This window comes from Orcinus orca, chromosome 9, assembly GCF_937001465.1.
Source record: "Orcinus orca chromosome 9, mOrcOrc1.1, whole genome shotgun sequence".
Classification (NCBI taxonomy): domain Eukaryota; kingdom Metazoa; phylum Chordata; class Mammalia; order Artiodactyla; family Delphinidae; genus Orcinus; species Orcinus orca.
Genome location: NC_064567.1, coordinates 5124675 through 5139142, shown reverse-complemented (window position 1 = coordinate 5139142; position 14468 = coordinate 5124675). Strand labels below are relative to the sequence as shown.

At 40.4% G+C, this 14468-nt stretch overlaps 2 protein-coding genes across 22 annotated transcripts in view; one reads left to right on the top strand and one right to left on the bottom strand.

Annotated features, from left to right (window-relative positions):
- The window catches only part of KMT2C (lysine methyltransferase 2C), a 288150-nt gene that overhangs the window by 41937 nt on the left and 231745 nt on the right, over positions 1-14468 (bottom strand). For 16 of the 21 annotated variants that reach the window (XR_007479396.1, XM_033408301.2, XM_033408303.2 and 13 more), the window contains 9 exons: positions 13787-13891; positions 12155-12334; positions 11983-12015; positions 11768-11884; positions 6363-6495; positions 5914-6128; positions 4204-4277; positions 2875-3057; positions 232-2148 (listed from right to left, as the gene is read on the bottom strand). Coding sequence is in view for 20 of the 21 variants with exons in the window: in XM_033408301.2 (XP_033264192.2) it covers positions 232-2148; positions 2875-3057; positions 4204-4277; positions 5914-6128; positions 6363-6495; positions 11768-11884; positions 11983-12015; positions 12155-12334; positions 13787-13891 (2957 nt within the window). In the remaining variant the exon portion in view is untranslated. The remainder of the gene's footprint in view (positions 1-231; positions 2149-2874; positions 3058-4203; positions 4278-5913; positions 6129-6362; positions 6496-11767; positions 11885-11982; positions 12016-12154; positions 12335-13786; positions 13892-14468) is intronic. The other 5 variants (XM_033408308.2, XM_033408309.2, XM_033408306.2 and 2 more) reach the window with 1 other exon arrangement.
- Positions 10049-10397, top strand: LOC101288767 (40S ribosomal protein S27-like). The gene has a single exon (XM_004281221.4). The coding sequence runs from the start codon at positions 10079-10081 to the stop codon at positions 10328-10330; it is 252 nt and encodes an 83-aa protein (XP_004281269.1). The 5' UTR covers positions 10049-10078; the 3' UTR covers positions 10331-10397.

Genomic DNA, 14468 nt, shown 5'->3' with positions numbered 1-14468 from the left:
TTTCATATTTAAGAATTCCCCTACCAACTCATGAAAACTGAAATTAGATAAAAGAATAAGCCCAATTCATCAGTGTTGATTTTACCAATTTCATTTTTCTTCTTCGCAGTATGACCAATTCTACAGAAAAGATTGACTTTAACAGCTGTACATAAATTACTCAATTTGATAAGATGAACAGCACTCTCAAATAATACATTTAAAACATCTGAGAACATTCAACCTGTTTACCTGTCTCAATTTCTCTGTATCTGCTTGAGACATGTTTGCAGTGCTCTGTGTATCGGTGACTCCTGAGGTCGGTACAGGTCCGGGAAGCTGGGACACACCGGAGAACTGCTGGCCTTGAGAATTCATGGGTGAGCTGGAAGGTGCACTGAAGCTCCCCTCTGATCTAGGCCGTGGCTGATCAGCGACGTCATGGGCAACCTGACTTGTTCCGAAAGAGTCAGACTGAGATCTCGGAGTCATGGGAGTCTGATCATAGGGGTCACGAGGGGCAGATGGGGAGACACGGCTAAAAGTGTCTGAAAGACCAGGTCCAGGTGGCCTGGGTGTTTGGGAACACGCATCAGGTGGCCTTACCAAAGGGCCAGGTAAGGCTGCTCCTCGATTTTGTGCTGCCTGCAGGAAAGGATCCTGATTTGGCATGAGGACTGGTCTTGTCATTGAGGACCTAGTAAAACCCTCTGAAATCCTTGGCCTCGGTATTGCTGGTGGTTGAGAGTAAGGAACAGAAATTCCAGGTCTCGGTGTTCCAGGAGGGTGAGCACGTGGGTCAGAACGTCTCTGATTAGCTGCAGATGTAACAAATAAGTCTGCTTGTGCAGACGGCCTTGGGGCTGGTGGCTGCTGACTATACGGGCCGATGGTGGTGGGCCGGGGAGTTCCAGGAGGTTGAGAATAGGGGTCTGGATTGGAGCGAGATGTTCCTGGGGGCTGGGAATAGGAATCTACAATAGGACGTGGAGTTCCTGGAGGTTGGGAATATGGGTCCTGAGATGTTGGCCTTGATATGGTTCCAGGCTGGGGAAAAGCCCTTGAAGGATGAGCAAAGGATTCATTCATTGCTGGATGTGGGGTGACGGGAGGCTGGCTATATGGATCACTTGACTGGTTATGAGCAAAGTTATCTACAGGTCGTGGTGTCAAAGCAGGCCTTTCATAAGGGTCAACAGACAATCGCCTCGGTGCCTGTGACACTGACCCATAAGGGTCCTGGGAGGATGGGGGCGGCTGCATTGGAGCTTTAAAAGGTCCGGGACCACTATCAAGAGGTGCAGGTGTTAACAGGGGTCGAGCATATGGATCAGGTATCCGTTGTCTTTGAAACGCATCTGCCCTAGGAGATGGTTTAGTAAAGTGGTCATTGGTTCCAGACGCTAGAGGACCTTTTGCAGTTTGTTCCGAAACTACAGGAGACCGGGGCAGGCCTAAGGGTTTGGGAAATGGATCTGTCATCACAGGCCTAGGTGTGTCTGGAGGCTTTGCATAGGGGTCACTACTTGCTGTGGAGGAAGAACATAAATCTCTGACTGGGGATGGCCTACTTGCTGTTGTCTCGCTCATCTGAGTGGGCCTAGATACGGACGGTAAAGGTGCACAGTTTTCCACCAGTGCAGAATTTCTTCTGGAAAAACCATGGCCCCCAGCAGGTGGTCTTGGGGTACCAACCATTTTCGCATAAGGATCCGCTGGAGATGGCGGCCGGGAGTTAGAAGATCCAGGGGAAAACATCTGTGGGGAAGGCGGCTGAGAAGCCTGAGCCTGTGACAGACTCTCTGGGATGGAGATCCGGGACGGCGCCGGAGGAGGGGGTGGAGCTTGCGGTTTTACAAACACGTCATCTGATGGCGCGGAAGTGGGGGTGCCGGGCAGCTGCTTTGCAAACAGGTCTTTATGGAAGGGCTGTGCAGGAGACGTACTTCCGTTGCCAGGCTGCGGGGTCAGGGGGCTCTGGATGCCGCCACTCGGCGTGTCCGAGCCAGACTGCCCCGGAAGAGGCTGAGGGCCCAGCTGCTGCTGCTGCTGCTGCTGCTGCTGCTGTTGCTGCTGCTGCTGCTGCTGCTGTTGCTGCTCGTTCTTCACCTGCTCCAGCTTCTGGGTGGCTTCAATCTTAGCCTGCTGCTTACTTTTCTGCCGCATTTGCTGTTGGAATAGGAAAGAAAAAACAATCATACGGCTAAGGAAGAATATAGCTGTCACGGGGCAGGGGGGAACAGCAACAGAAAATTTATTCGTTTGATGTCGTCAGTTTCCAGATTGCTCCCCTATTGTAAATTCCTCAAGAGGAGAGACTATTATTCATCACAGTATACCGAATGTCTACGGCAGCATATCGTTTATAATATTTACTAAAACTTCCCCAAATCAACTTAAATATATTTTACTGAGAAAGGAAAGTCTATTTTAAATCAAATTTTTATATTGTAGTAAGAACTATAGCTGAAACTATATCATAAACAGTTCTTTTCTCAAAAAGCAAAAATTCAACTTTAAAAAGCAAATTCTTTTAAATTAATTAATTTATCTTTTTATTTTTGGCCGTGTTGGGTCTTCGTTGCTGGGTGGGCTTTCTCTGGTTGCGGCGAGCGGGGGCTACTCTTCATTGCAGTGTGCGGGCTTCTCATCGCGGTGGCTTCTCTTGTTGTGGAGCACGGGCTCTAGGCAGGCGGGCTCAGTACTTGTGGCTCGCGGGCTCTAGAGCGCAGTCTCAGTAGTTGTGGCGCATGGGCTTAGTTGCTCCATGGTATGTGGAATCTTCCTGGACCAGGGCTCGAATCCATGTCCCCTGCATTAGCAGGCGGATTCTTAACCACTGCACCACTAGGGAAGTCCTAAAAAGCCAATTCTTAAAGAAACAGAAACACACACCTGTCTGAATTTCCATTCCTGTTCATGTTCCGATTCTCTTTGCTTTAGTGGATCTTTAAAAAGATCTGAATCAATACGAGAGCTGGGATCAATGCTATCTTGCTGCTGCTGCCTTTTCATGGAATCATTTGACATCTGTACTTTATTAATGCGTAAAGCAGCTCTGTTATCTCTGGCTTTTTGCTTTGAAAAAAGGAGAAGAAAATTATCTCCCAGTATATGTTAAAATTAAATAAAACTATGGCAAATTTTATCATACAAAAGCAAGAAAAAGTTGGGTTAAATAGTTGTAAACAGTTGAAATACTAATCTTGAGAACTTACAGCCTCTTGTGTGAAAAGATCTGGACACTACCCCACTTTTCCCTTTTATAAGGCATGTTTCAACTGAAGACATATTTCCATCTCTCTATCTGAACCAGGCTAGAGAACCCAGGTGTAATCTAATATTTTCAATCCTAATTTTTGTAACAGACTCTTCAAAAATGGAATGATTAATATCTCTCTCAATTTAGAGAAAAGGAAAATACCAAATCAATCCTCCAAATCTAAAATCTGGAACCTGAAGCTTAACGTTAAAAAAAGAAAAATCATTGAGAAATATTAAAAATATCCTGCCATTACCTCTGCCAGTCAAGGTAAAACAAAGCAAAGCATCATCAACACATCCCCCCACCAAAATTTTTTGCTTGATCCAAGCAGTCATTATCACTGACAGTACGTCTGCTGAAGATCAAAGTAGAAAATAAGTACATGTATTTTTCAAAACGGTAATGCAGATATAATATGCTTTCAAATGAAAGCAAGGATTTGGATCCAGTTGACAATCTTAATTTGGCTCTTTGGGAGAAAATAAGTCACCATCTGAACCGTGAATCTTATAAAATACTCTAATAATTCCTGGCCAAGTCCATGTTTCAAAAGCTCCTTAAAGGTGTCCAGGTATACCTCTTTCAAAATTCTCTACTAAACCTAATACAAAAAGAGCTTATTGTGGAAGAAACTGAGGCACATTAATGTGGCTGCAAAATGTAGTACTCTTTCGAAGAGATAAAACAATTTAAAAGTGAAATGAGTTAAACACGCTCCTAGGATAAGTGATTTCAATCTTCAACATACTGGTTCTATTAACCAGCTTATGAAAATGTCACCCTCTATATTAAGACATCATGAGTTAGGAAAACACTATAAAACAAAGCTGTTTATTAGTTGTACAAGTATTTAACATATGTTTTTTGGAATGGGAAATCTTTTTATGAACCTAAGACGATAATAATAAGATTCACGTATTGTGTCTGAAGGCATGATACATGTGAGTTTTTTTAAATACCACGTATGGTGCTCTTTCCTGTGAGCTTGCTTTTCTCCACAGCTTGGCAATTTGCTTCACTCTAGTAGTCCAGTCTGCAACAAAAGAACACAGTAGACACATTCACAGAACCACGGTAATGATGCGTCTTAATCAAAAGGTTGATAAACTGCTAACAGTTAAACTGATTCTGCCCACATTTTCATAAATGATAGTCCTGTATTTAGTTCTTTGTATGGTATAAAGTTCCTGGCACACAGCAGACCAAACATATTTCTGAATGGAGTGCTGCCTCATTAATAATCTCACCTGTGGAGCTGGGAAGTTTTTAAATCAAAGTTCTAAGCAGCCAAGATAAAGTTAAGCCAAACATAATAAATTCCCTCAACCATGTAAGATGCTACCAGGACCAAAGCTAAACGTTTTGGAAAACATCTGTACTCAAGAGAATTCTATCAAGTTGACCAAAAGGAAGTAATCATTATTAAAAATAAGCATCTCATCAGCACTTGTGCACAACAAAGATACGGAAAAGCAATGATTTCAAGCCACTTCTATGAAACTCAGTGTCAGGACAGTACACAAAATGAAATGTGGGTGAGATCAACAGTTAGCAATAAATGTAGAAATGCTTTTGTCCATATTTATAAACAGAAAGCTTTGAAATAGCCAGTGAAAATGGAAATCAGCTGCAGACCAACAGCCTTAACATGGTATTTCATGAGGTTCTAGAATCACACAGTACATCTATTAAAGAAAATTACTTTAAAATAAAGGAAACCTACAGCTCCAATCTAAGGACAATTTTTACACTGACACTAAGTGACTTAATAGAACCAGATATACTCATCTCTAAGCAGCAAATAAAAGTGTGGTTAAAAAACACACACACACAAAAAAAAACCCTTGAAGAATGTGTATACTGCTTTAACAGACAGCCCTGCATTAAACCACTGACTTTTCTTGTTAGATAAGGTAGCATTTATTTCTATGAATAATAAATAAAGTACTACAAGGTGGCCAAACCAAAAAAGACAGGGGTCATCCATAAAAAATCCACTTTTAAGTACTCCTCTAGTAATTTAAAAGAGCTATATGACAGCTGGGAAACTATTGCAAGACAAAGCTTAAGTGACCTTTTCAGATCCTAGTTTGTCTTGCAACATGAACTCAAGATACTAAATGAGCATTTGCTTGCAAATATTCTGTAAGTGACATTAATCCAAATGTTTCATCCTCTTGCTAATGAGAATTTTCAAAAATGGTACCACTGTACCATCTGCTTTTTTCAAATGGGCTAGACAGTTGGGAAGAAGGGGAAATAATTCTGAGTTAGTTTCAATGTGAACAATACTTAGAATGGAGTCTGATTTAGCCTAACTTAATACTTCTGATTAAATGATAAGCTTTTTATTCTAGGAATTTTCTTGTACAATTACACATATAACACAACACTGACTTCCATGTATTTAAAAAGACTGCTAGGAGCTGGAATCACTTCATTAATTGAAATTAACTTCTGGGAAATATGCTAATCGGTACAGGGCTTAGGACTAAGAAAATGCAAGATGTTTCTAGATATCTAGGGAATCTTCACATTGTGCAGAGTCACACTAGATAAAAATTAATGGTGATACACAGGCTCTCTGTTATAGTGAGACAAGAACAAAAAAAGCCTGTGACGTGTGGGAAAGCTGGTCACATGTAAGCAGTGATATATCCGTGACTTACCTGGGAATTCTTCCTTTAGGTTGGGGAAATTAATATTTGTGTAGAGAACTGGTGCTACTGTTGCCATTTCACCCAGGGCCTCCTCTTTCTCCCACTTGAGTGTACTTCTCTGGGCATTTGACATTGTATCATTTTCTCCTTCCACAGTGGGAGCTGATGATGTCCAAGAGCCGTTAGGGTCACTTGCCATTGGATTAAATGCTGGATTTTTATCCCTGGCAAATAATAAACAACTTTACTTCATAAACATAAAATAACTTTCTAAGTACTATGGTCAAGTACAATTTCATTAAACCTATTATTACAAAATAGCTAAAATGTTTGATGATTTTTCGCAAAGATCACAATGAGTGCAACACACTAACACTGTGCACGATCACTCAGATCAATAACCATTCATATAACAAAAAAGATTTACGTTTCCGTAGAACGTGGAGGCTTTTAGATACCTGGCATCAGTGTAGGGGGGCTGTGCTACAGCAGGGAAGGCTGCCAGTCCACTTCCAGGAGGCAAAGAATTATGTGCGAGATGAGGACTGGGTCCGATAAGGCCATTCACGAGTGGCATCCGTGAAAAAACATCTTAAAAGAAGAAAGCAGCAATTTTTGCATATTATTAAAAAATAATTTAAAAGCGGCGGAAATATTTTTAAATAAAAATTCGTAACACTGCTTTAAAGTAGGATTTTCCCCCCAATATTATACTGTAAAATATCGCTTAAAGAGTGACTAGGTTATAAAATTTTGAAATATGGACTCTATAATTCTGTTTACTTCATTATGGTATAATGGAAGTAGCACGTGTTTTGGAGTCTGACGGCCCTGAGCTTGAATCTTAATTCTGCTACTTGTTATAAGCAGAATCAATCACTGTTTCTATAAAATGAAGGTATTCTATAATGTAACTGGCATACTGTATGTGCAGTTTTCAGCACAGTGCCTGCTATGCAGTAAGTATGCAGTACATACGAGCTCTAAAAAAAGAATCAGGGCTTCTCTGGTGGCACAGTGTTTGGGAGTCCGCCTGCCGATGCAGAGGACACGGGTTCGTGCCCCGATCCGGGAAGATCCCACATGCCGCGGAGCGGCTGGGCCCATAAGCCATGGTTGCTGAGCCTGCGTGTCCGGAGCCTGTGCTCCGCAACGGGAGAGGCCACAGCAGTGAGAGGCCCACGTACCGCAAAAAAATAAAAAAATAAAAATAAATAAAAAAAGAATCAATCTCAACAAATGCTAGTGAGTTGTATCAAACATTCTTCTTCACTCAAAATTTACAAACAGATGTCCCTTACATGAAAACAACACCTATTACTCTCAAATTGACACTGTCTCTAAATTAGTTTGGAACAACAAGCAATATTTCATCTACCATTATAAATTGGATGACTACTGTAAAAATAAATAATTTCTGTTTTTGACCTAATTTTCATTCCTTGCAGTTTCAGCCCCCAAATGTATTTTAATTCTCAATCCAGTACCTTCACATCTTCTTTCTAAATAGACATTAGGCAAACCATAATAAGACCACCTTGTGTTTCTCCAAACTCTCCACAAGCATATAACTCCAACCCCTATTGCGATCATCTATTTTCCTAAACTATTTGGAAACAAGCCAACTGTCCTTAACCAAGCAGTTTTCCAGCAAAAAAACAAACAAACAAAACACCCACCTTTTTTTGGTGTACCTTCAAAAACCCCTTCCATAAACTTACAGTGGTAATCATTTCACGACGTATGTCAAATCACTATGCTGTACACCCTAAACTATGCAGTGCTGTATATATCATATAAACTATGCAGTGCTGAGATATCAACTGTATCTCAATAAAACTGGAAGGTGGGGAGAAAACCCTTTCAATTTAAAGACATAATAAATACACGGCCTCTACTTACGTCGTAACACTCAGAACAACACTAGGAGATCCATATCACCAGTTAATTATACAAATGAAAATCAGTTACAAAGTTGGTTAATACTGGGCACACCTGGTATAGTGACACAGAACTCCTAACCCAACCACTTGCCAAGCTATTAGAAAAAATAACGAAGTGTCCTGCCCACATAATGTTCTACACTACATAATGTCCTTTCAGCCAAACCAGACCCTCTGTTACGACCCTCAAGCTCGTCTGAGGACACTGGGGCTGACTGCCCGCAGCTTTTCAGGCTTTGTCTCAAGGACGGTGGTCCTGGAACCATCGGACTTCCAGGTTAGGGCTTCTCCTGCAGAACGGCAGAGCTGGGCCCACTGGATCTGGACTCCACAACAAGTGTCTCAGGACACTTAAGTTCACTCCAAGTGTGAATCTTGCTTAAGAAGCAAGATTTCTGCACTTATTCCAAGTAGAATGCTACTTCTATTTTTTAACTTTAGAGAAAAGTAGGTTCCACTAAGGAATATGATATTTTATTGAAAAATATTAAATGCCTTTCATGTAGTTAGGATAAAGAAAAGCTCCCTTCCTGGTAGTGAGAATGTGATCTATCCTGGAGCTATCAGCACTGACTACTGTACGTGCAATACGACTATACTGAAACCTTACATAATAACAATAGCTATTACTCATTAGCAATTTAGTATATGCCTGGCACTGTTCCAAAACCTTTACATGTGTTAATTAACTCTTTGGTCCTCACAACCAGGCCATGAAATGGGTTATTACGTGTAGCTCCATTTATGCAAAAAGACCCAGAGAAATTAAATAACTTAAGTACACATAAATAGATGCAAAGCATTTTCCCTTTGTTATTATTTTAACTAGGAGGTGGTCTTTTTCCCATTCTCTCAAGTCTACCATACCTGGTCACACTAGTATCTTTTTCAAGGCATAAACCATGGTAAGAATTGCAAAGTCACTTCATGGAACTTTCACCTAAAGTGATTTCAAGTTACTGTCTCAATCTTCTTGAAATTTCCCTTCTCTGCTTTCTGACCTTCTGTAAAAGTGTCAACACATCACACTCTCCCCTCTCCTCATCGCTCCTACTAAGTTGTTCCACTGAAGATCACAGCAATCTCACCATCCAGTGAAACAGTGCCTTTCACCCCACCCGGCCCTACAGCCTGATGACCGCCACTGCGAAGATCCTATACCTCTCACTCAGTGTCTCCATCTCTCAGCTTTTTTCACTTCCACCTAATGCTTCAAAAGGGGAAAGGAGTGCATAATATAAATCAGTTGACTTAAGCATGTAACTCATTATTTAATTAAAAAGAGTTCTTCAAGATTCTGTACTCTACTGGCAGTATATTCTTAAGAAACCTCACCCTTCCAACCACTAAACAGACAATTCCTAAATTTTCATCTATAGCCTTGAACAACTGCAACTGCCTGTAAGTCAGAACAATGTGTATGCCCCATTTCTAACTAAAAATGGCCTAAAACTAAATTCATTACATCTCCACTACCCTCCCCCTACAACACACACACACACACACACGCACGCGCGTGCTTGCGCTTCTTTGTTCCCCCTACAACACACACACATGCACACACGCGTCCGTGCACGCTTCTTTGTTCCATGTTTCCAGTTTACAGCATGACTGGTTATCCTCTAGGCAAGCCTGGCTTATATATAGTCTAGTTCAATTTATTTCCTTTTTTCTCACATCTTACATCCATTTGGTAGCACTATCCTACTTATTCTAACATCACTGTCTCTCAAATCCATTTCCTCCTTTCAATTAGCACTGCAGATATATTTAAATGGAGCCCAACTTCTAACTCAGTCCCAACTGCAATAAACTCATTAGTACAACTCTTCTTGTGTCAAATCCATTTCCAATACTGACATCAGAGCTACTCTGCCAAAATGTGTAACTCATCAGCTCATTTCACTGGTGTGAGGTCTCCAGTGCCTCTCAGAAACCTGGAGAAAAAAAGGCCAACTGCCAATGCCTAGCTGTGTAGACACAATTCAGTCCCACGCGTACTTTTTGTTCTGCCTTCTTAACCACTGACCACTTACCTCTCTTCCTTTGCCCTGGAAAATGTTAGAGTTGCCATTCTTGAATATCTGTGTGGTCTCCCTGCATGTGACCTGATCATGCTTTATCCTTAAATTATTATTCTTTCAAACATGAATGCTGAAATCTTAGCGACTCCTACGCAAAAAAAAAGATCAACCCCACCTTTCCGACGGTGATGACCTCCCCACGAGAACATGCCTCTCGCAAAGGATCTCCTTCATCCCTCTCCAGAAGAGAAGAGGAAACACAAGAAGAAGCGCCTGGTGCAGAGCCCCAGTTCCTATTTCATGGATGTGAAATGCCCAGGATGCTATAAAATCACCACCGTCTCTAGCCATGCACACACAGTAGTTTTGTGTGTTGGCTGCTCTACTGTCCTCTGCCAGCCTACAGGAGGAAAAGCAAGGCTTACAGAAGGATGCTCCTCCAGACGGAAGCAGCACTAAAAGCTGCCGGAATCAAGATGAATGGGAAACCATCCCAATAAGCACATTTTGGGTAGAAAAAAATAAATCAACTGCCCCCAACCTTCAAAACCTTATTAAAAATGAGACAGCACAGTGAAATGATTTAAACAATGATCATAAAACCTTTTATAAAGGAATACATCTTTAAATGATTTGATTTCTGAAATACATACTTTTAGTTTCAGAAAACATGGAGATAGTTTTTTTTATATGTTGAGAAGAGAAATATTGAAGAGTTCTTAACCATTAAGACAGCATATGGGAACAATTAAGGCAAGAAGCACTTATGATGTCTGTTTTATCCAAATGTAAATCACATGTTTAGTCTAGCAAAAATCAAGGTAAATTTATGTTTAGAGGCTAAACTGGTAGAAACTAAAATATTTCAATTATGTGCGTTATAGAATTTTTCATGTATACACAAAATTGGTAGTAAAGATAACATTAAATTATTTGTACATTTCAGCACTTACACAAAAACAGTGTATGAGCTTATAAAAGTATCATTACAAATTATTCAATTCAGTATATAATCATGAAGCAGTGACAACAGGATATAGAGAAATGACCCATTATTCAAATCATCAAGAATACACACCACCATCTCCCTTCTATAGGAGATTCCCAGACTGGCAGCACTACCACCTTACCTACCTACTCCCACAAATTTTACTTCTAGCCTATCAGATTTTAGCTGTCCAGGCAGAGGGAGAAAGGAAAGCCTTAAACTTGTTCTGCAAGTAGTTACAAATAGGCAGAAGAAAGTGGATTAAACAAAATAGGCAAATTTCCACAGAATTAGGAATTTCATAGTCGACAGTGGTAGAAAGGCCACTGATTTACTCTGAAAGTATGTACTAAGGACATACTCTGTGGCAAGGTATACAGTGGTGAAGACAGATGTGACCCAAGCCTTCAAGGAGCTCACAATCTAAAGGGAAAACCATAATTACCCAAACAGTCATTTACATCTGCACCACATGCTACCAATGAAAAGCATGGGGGAGGTGTGGAGGTGGTGATTTGCTAACCACTGAGGAAATGACAGTGAAACTGAGACCAGATGGATGAGTCTAAGGCAGTCAGGTGAGGGGGGAGCAGTTCTCCAAACATCTTTGCAGGAAGGACTGAGTAAAAGTGAGCTGGGACTGGGACTGGGACTGGGGGACGGGAAGAAGGCAGGCACTGTTAATAGTGGCACCGCAGATCAAGTGAGCAGAAGAATTCTGGCCATGAAGAGAATCGCCGATTTCCAGAGGATGTCAGGGAGGTAGGTGTGTAACTGAGGGAAACTCAGAGATTGGTACTCTTCCATCGGCACAAAAGAGGGCTTTCTGCCATCAGTCTGTGTGCGTGGTTCCTGAGGGACACACACCGCAGAGCCATGCTTACAACACTTTTCGAGAGGCGACATACCCTGAGCGTGCGCGGGCAGCAGCGGAGGCGCCGGAGGCTGTGGTACGGAAGCTGGCTGCGTGGCTGCAGGACTGAGCACAGCGGTAAACAAGTCCTCCACATCCTTTCCTCCAAGCTCTAGGAGACACAGTTCCAATGACAGTACGATTAAAGGGCTACAGAGCCAAAGCACAGGGAATTCCATTCTTATAAACTAAAAATCAAAACACAAATACCTGGTATTTTATATAACTTCCCAAGAATTGCTCCTAGGATAAAATAAAGAGGTGGAAATATTAACAACCATCATTTCAATATACTGATACAAAACAGCATTTGACATAAAATTATCAGAAGAGAAGTTAAATTGTAAATAAGCATGCAGAAATCTTTGAAAATCATATTTACTCATGTCTTTTAGAAAGCCTAGATGTAGGGCAAATATTTTACCATCTGTGACCATTTTGTCTAGTTCAGGGCTGAGGATGCCATCGAGCTGCTCTTCACTTAACGGTCGTGAACTCTGATTGACACTTGGCTGAGGCAAAGAGGAAGGATCATCAACGCCGGCACCAAGGTCTATTCCAGCTGAGGAGCAAGGTATGCGTATTAAAAAGTGAACTCTGAACACTCACACAGAATGCACTACACTATTTCCCTGCATTAAAACACAACCATATGATTAACACAGAGCGATGAGAAGCCTGTAATTCTGAATTAATCTGGATTCCTAAATCAATCTGGAGAGTCAATCAGTAAAAATTAGGCACAATGTATCTATAAACTTGGGTGCTGCTTAAAGGTATGGTTTAATCAATGCAAACACATTCCCTGAGAAACCAAAGAACACATCTGGTTCTAAAGTGCTAATTTCCACAAAAAAATAAGCAGCATATTATTAAGACAGGACTCTCTAAGAAGAATCAATATACAATGTTTAATATACAATTAACTGCTTAAACTTAGAAGACAGTGTTTCAAATGTATGGTTCAACTTATCATATGCAGTTTGTGAAACAAGTTCCACACAAATTAATGACAAGCTCTAAAATTTTTAATGCCTTGTAAAAATTATCCTTTTGTGAATAATTTCAACTACAGATCATATTTTTGAAATATTCTGTAGTCAAAAACAATATACAGATTATGTTTATTACATGCTTTATCTCATATAAATTGGTTTTTAAGCAATAGTCACATTTAAAACTGGTTTATCTACTTTATCATGCTTCCTCCTCAATATTACTGCTATCAAAAAGTAAAATTTCATCTGCTCTTATCTGGAACTTATCTGCTCTTATAGGAACTAACTCTATAATATTTGGGTAATATTATAAATTACATACTAACATGAATAAAACCATTCATTTAAAGAAAAAAGAACACTACAGAGAAAGTCATCCAAAACACAGTACAGTTGTACCATGCTTTAGCTGCACGCACAAAGGGAAAAGCAAAGTTGGATTAGTGACAAATTAGCACTATAACAAATACACATGCACCTACAGGTTGTTTCAGCTGAAATGACTATTTAAAAACAAAAAGACTACTTCTAGTCAGCCGTCGCCCATTGCTCAGTTTCTTACCAAATGGACAAGATGAGCTCTCAACCTGGAAAGTGCTCAAATCAAGACCTACAAGACCCAAACCAAATGAAATGGACGATTACCACGGGAGCTGGGGGACGGCGCAAACGAAAGAAGAGACAGGCACAGCAGGACTCTAAGGCAGCAGGCCTTAAATCTGATGCAACTAGACAGGCAGCAGAGATTAACTAACTTGCCATTTCCCCTCTTAAAGCAGGAAAGCCAAGGCAGATCAAATAAAATGATGAGTTCTTTGACAAAGGAAGGGGAGGGGAGGGGAGGGGAGGGAGGGAGGGAGGGAGGGAGGGAGGGAGGGAGGGAGGGAGGGAGGAAGGAAGAAAAAGAAAGAAAAAAATTTTTTTTCAGTTTCAGAGAAAAGACTAAGCTTGTTTCACACACATACCTCTCACTCACATCATAAAATAGACACTGGGCAAACAGTACTCATATATACCTGAATGATCAACTGATTTTGCAAGGTCGTCTGAAATTATTCCAAGAATGTCATCATCTGTGTTTAAGACTTCGGAAATATCGGCTAAGGGATCATCAGCAGTGCCTAAGCGCAGTAAGTATGTTTGTAAAGTGTCAGTATTTTCCTAGACATTAAATTCTAAAACTCACTCATTCAACCATTTACTAAATATCTAGAATACAGCAGATACTGAGGTAAGTACTAGAGTCATAAAAAGTTTATTGCTTCTAAAGTAAGGAATTTTTCATAGAAAAGGCACTCCAACATTTTCAGTAACAAAACATTAAAAATTAAGACTTTTGTTTTTGTGACTACTGTATATTAACAATAAAATAAAATTTAAAATAAAACCCACAGGCAATAAAAGTGAAACAAAGCAAAAAATTAAGAAAGTGGCATCACTAAAAATGACATCTGGAAAACACTCCAGAAGATAAATAAAATATTAAAGGCAAACCTACTGTTTAGAAGTTCCTTGTAAAGTATAAACCAGATACCATCTAGTTAAATGCCTACTTCCAGCTTTACCCTTAACACTGATTAATTCACTTATTTATTCTAAAGAAAGTGTTTGAGCACCCACAGAATTATGTCTATGGATTATGTCAACAGGCACTGGTCCAGCCACTGGGAATACAGAAGTGACTAAAACAAAGTGCAT